General features: G+C 48.8%; 1 protein-coding gene across 1 annotated transcript; it reads right to left on the reverse strand.

The window, feature by feature from the left end:
* Nucleotides 1-278: 278 nt before the first annotated feature.
* On the reverse strand, nt 279-4,270 carry LOC117718794 (lymphocyte antigen 6A-2/6E-1-like). Its single transcript, XM_034516701.2, has 4 exons — nt 4,185-4,270; nt 3,844-3,941; nt 2,599-2,715; nt 279-882 (listed from the first exon to the last, which is right to left on the reverse strand). Exons 2-4 carry the CDS (start codon nt 3,911-3,913, stop codon nt 665-667), a joined length of 405 nt encoding a protein of 134 aa, XP_034372592.1. The 5' UTR covers nt 3,914-3,941; nt 4,185-4,270; the 3' UTR covers nt 279-664.
* Between the last annotated feature and the right edge of the window lie 283 nt (nt 4,271-4,553).

Genomic DNA, 4,553 nt, shown 5'->3' on the forward strand with positions numbered 1-4,553 from the left:
ACTAATTTAGAAACTGCTTTACAGCTGCATGTCATGGAGGCATTTCTACAAGGGAGGTTCTTTTTTTGGTGATAACTCCAGCTTGTTTCAAGGTGACATCAAAAGCAGACACTATAGGCATGAAATTAAAAGCCTCAGCCCAGCCAAACCAAGTGGTTCCCCACTCTGAGTTGGCTAACAAGAGCTAGGTAGTGTGTCATGCTAAAAGAGCAGAGAAATAGACTGGCAGGCAGGTCTCGACCAAGTCAGTGTAGCAAAAGAAAAACAGAGATCTTGGCTGGGAGAACAAATAGTTTATTGGACTCAACAGGAAGACATTGATCTGTACTTGTTTGAAACCTGCAGGACCCCAGATATTTATGTGTGAACAGTGGTGGCATAATACCTTGAAATTCTGCCTCTTCCCTATGCTGTCCATGTACCTCCAGGGCCAGGAGTAGCAAGCCACAACCAATTGGCATTCCAGGAAGTACAGATCTGAAAGCCCTAAAGTGAAGTAGGGAACCAACCCAGCTATAAAGGGCCTATAAAATTGAAACAAGTTGTTCCACACTCAATGCCACCTCAGAGATCCTATAACTCATAATTCATCACTAGTGGGCTCCAGGAAGGAGTGGTTTCACATGAGGATAAAGGACAAGGGTGGGAGTTGTTGGAAGTTCCATCACAGCAAGGTCTGCAGGAGGACTGAGCCCAGGCTGAACAGAAGCACTCCTGCCATAGTCCAGGTGCTGCCTCCAGTGGGAACAGCTGCATTGCAGAGGTCTTTCTTGCAACAGGAAGTCTTCACATTGACAATAGTACCCAGGATCTCGGTATTTTCAATATTTTGAGGACAAAAGGGAAGGCAGAGATTGTTCTTCAGTTTGCTTTTGTGAGAGCCTGCAAAACATCAGGGAGTGACTCAGTTCTGATGTAGGGACAACAGAGCATCCCAAAGTCTTGGCCACATGCCACCAGGCCTGCATGGTTAACATTTGTCTCTGAGGCATGTTGAAGCCAGACATGGTAGCTCAGACTTGTGATTCCAGAACTTAGAAGACTGAGGCACGATAATTTTTATGAGTTCTATCCCATACTGGGCTACATGGGGACTTCTAGGCTATCCTGGGGCTAGAAACACCCCTCAAGTAATAAACAAAAGAAAAATCAAAACGATGGTCTGGTAAGGAGTCTTGGTGTGTAAAGTGCTTGTGTGCACAAGCATGAGCCCCCAGTTCTGATCACTAGACCCCATCACAGGATGAGAAGGTATGGTAGACTACTTGTATCTATGTGCTCAGGACACGAAGATGGAGATATCTGAGGTAAGTTCACAGGATAGACCACCTCAACCTGCAAGCTTGAAATTCAGTGTGAGACTCAATCTCAATAAATAAAATACATGTCACAGAAGATACCCATCAACTTCTGGGTCTCATACACTGGTACCTCCCCAGGGCATGTACATCTACACATGTGCCCTTACACGCAATGTGCTGGGGAAGCAGCTCAGTCAGTGAAGTGGAAGCCCAAGGATGCAAGATCAATCCCCAGCAACCATGTAAAGAGAAGGCCAAGCTTGGGAGTGCAGGTTATGATCTCTCTGCTGGGGGCAGGGAATCAGGAGGTCCTAGGAACTCTCTGCTACCTCCCTCCTTCCCACCCCCAGCATCCTTGGCAAATTCTAGGTCTCAGTGAAGATCTTGTCTCAAAAACAAGGTGGTTGGGACTGGAGACTTGGCTCAGCAGTTAAAGCACTTGTTGCTCTTACAGAAGCCCAGGGTTTGGTCCCCAGACCCTACATGGTGGTTTACAACCATCTGTCATTCCAGTTCCAGGGGAAGCAAACCTCATTTGCATAAAAGGTAAACCATGCCTAAGGAATGGTACTTAAGGATGTCCTCAGAGCATTACTTACATTACACACATTCATACATGTGCACCCACATTTACACACACACACATACACACACACACACACACACACACACACACACCACACAAAACCACAGCACAGTGTAAGATCACCCACCAGCACAACACAAAGGGTAACCAGCCTCTCAGACTCTTGAGTTCCCCAGGCAGTTACATCTACAAGAGCTGCACCAAGAGACAGGCAGGGTGTGATCAGGAACAAGAAACTGGATAGCAGGGTGGGGCTGCTCCTGCCTGGCATATGTGGAGGATATGCCTGAAACTGGCATTTTGGAGGATCTGAAATGTCCTGAGGTCTCTTCTATCAATACTCCCAAGTCATTTCTTTAGCCTAAGCCCCAGATTCCTTCATTAAATGCAGACTCACTCAATGCTTCCAGCTCTCCTGGTCCATCAGTGAGCCTGTAAGACCTCAGACATAACCTACAGGCAGGAGAGTCACATGACTACACTGGTGACACAAAGGGATAATGACACCATGTATGCCAATGGGCAGCCCTGCCTCATGATTCCCATCCCAGGACATCCCTGGATCCCAATAGTCCCCACTTTGCAGGAATCCCACTCCACCCCCCACCCCCAGCTCAACATGGAGGAAGGGGAACCACGGTCCATAACAAGTGAACAGACCTCACCTTTTCTCCAAAGCCAACCTGACCCCTCTTTATATAGTCCACTTACCCACAGTAACTTCTGTCTCCTGAGTCACACAGAATGCATCAGCGTAGGAGCAGGTAACTGATGGGCAGGAAGCATCAAGTGGGACCCCCACGCAATTGTAGCACTCCAGCCCCTGAGCTGAGAAAGAAGCCCATACTTGAGGGCTAGGGCATGCCCTTCCTAGCCCAGACCCCTCCTCTACAATGTCTCTACTTCCCACAGCTGCTGGACAGAGCAAGGACATTACTGCCCAGTCACCTCCACCAAAAGAAAAAGTGAACCAAGAGCCACAGTTGTTCACTGTGCTCGGTCCTGCTGTCTCACCTAGCCAGCCCACATGAGAACCCTGCACCCCAAGATGAATTAGAGAGATAGTTACCATATTGGGAAGACAGAGATACCAAATGTCTGCTGAAGCCCTGAGTGGGTGTACTGTAAGTATGTACTGGGGCCACCAGATGGGAGGGCTGTTCTGACCTGTCCCACCCTACCCCTGCAGAATTGGGCCTTGGGTCTTTGAGCGTGACAGAGCACTGAACTTCCCAGAGTCCAGCTTAAAGCTGAGGCTCACCATGAGTCCTCCTGCACACAGATGTAACTAGGGGTAGAGGCTTTTTTTTTTTTTTTTTTTTTTTTTTTTTTTGGTTTTTCGAGACAGGGTTTCTCTGTGTAGCCCTTGGCTGTCCTGGAACTCACTCTGTAGACCAGGCTGGCCTCGAACTCAGAAATCCGCCTGCCTCTGCCTCCCAAGTGCTGGGATTAAAGGTGTGCGCCACCACTGCCCAGTGGGGTAGAGGCTTATAAGACAGTGTGAATCCTCTTAGAATAGGAAAGTTCTAGCTTTGGGGCCTCATGTGGCATGGGCTGAGGCATAAGAAAAAGTCAAATGCTAAGTGTTAAGGATTTCAAACCCCTTAACTTGGCATCTGGGTCAGAAAAAGAAGCCTCTGCCAGTTTGTGTGCACACAGGCCAGTGTCCTCTCTGGGATGCCAAGGCTGCATGGTAGTCTAAAGTCAGGTTGCTCTGGTGGCCAGGGTTTGTGGCAGAGGTAGTAAAGTCCAACAGTCCTTCTGGCAGGTTTGCAGACCCAGCAAGCAAGTACCCCAGCACAGGAAGCTTCACTCACCACAAGCCAATCTCAATACCCTGACCTCAGCACACCCCGGGTACTGAGCACACAATGGAGTTGCAGGTGTAGCCCCAACCCTGAGGCCCTTTTCCATCTCCATTGTACCCTCCTGCCCCTCTCTCACTTTCCATCTCACCTCTTTCTGCACACAGTAGGGCCACAAGAAGAATGAGCACACAAGACTTTGTAGTGTGAGAACTGTTCATCCTTGTAGAAGGGGTGCTCAGATAAAACCTGGGAAGTTGGAGCCAATTAATAGACCCCAATCCCATCCCTGGCCTCCCCCAGGACTCAGAATCCAATCTTCCCTCCCTCCAACCCTCCACACAGCTTTCCCCCCAAAATAGATTCATGCCCACATCTCTTATGCATCACCCATCCAGCTTTTCTTCCTAATCCCAGACTCCCACCCACAGTCCTATCCTGAGGGCTCTTCCCTTTGCCACCCAGCAGCTCCCTCCTGACACCAGTCCTTACTTCCTCTCTGTGACCAGGTTGCTGGCAATGTGGAAATGCCTGTCAAATGTGGTCTGAAGTAAGTACTTTCCTTTCTCTCAGCCCCTCCCATCTGGCATCCTGAAAGGGAGAGTTTCAGTACTTAATTCTAATAGGCCAACATGTTCATTGCTTATGAATTAGCAAGGTTTGTTGGAGAACTGGTAAAGCCAGATTCATACCGTTTTGGGGAGGGAGGATCACATGCAGTTGAGGAGGGAGGACCATGCAGTTGGGAGGATCATGGTGCTGGAGGATTAAGAGGGCAGAATGATGGGGCTACAATGGTTTTTGCCATTGCAGAACACAAGGAAAGGGGACAACTTGTCCAGACTTTCCTGGTTTCTGCTT

Source organism: Arvicanthis niloticus, chromosome 13 (assembly GCF_011762505.2).
Source record: "Arvicanthis niloticus isolate mArvNil1 chromosome 13, mArvNil1.pat.X, whole genome shotgun sequence".
NCBI classification, from domain to species: domain Eukaryota; kingdom Metazoa; phylum Chordata; class Mammalia; order Rodentia; family Muridae; genus Arvicanthis; species Arvicanthis niloticus.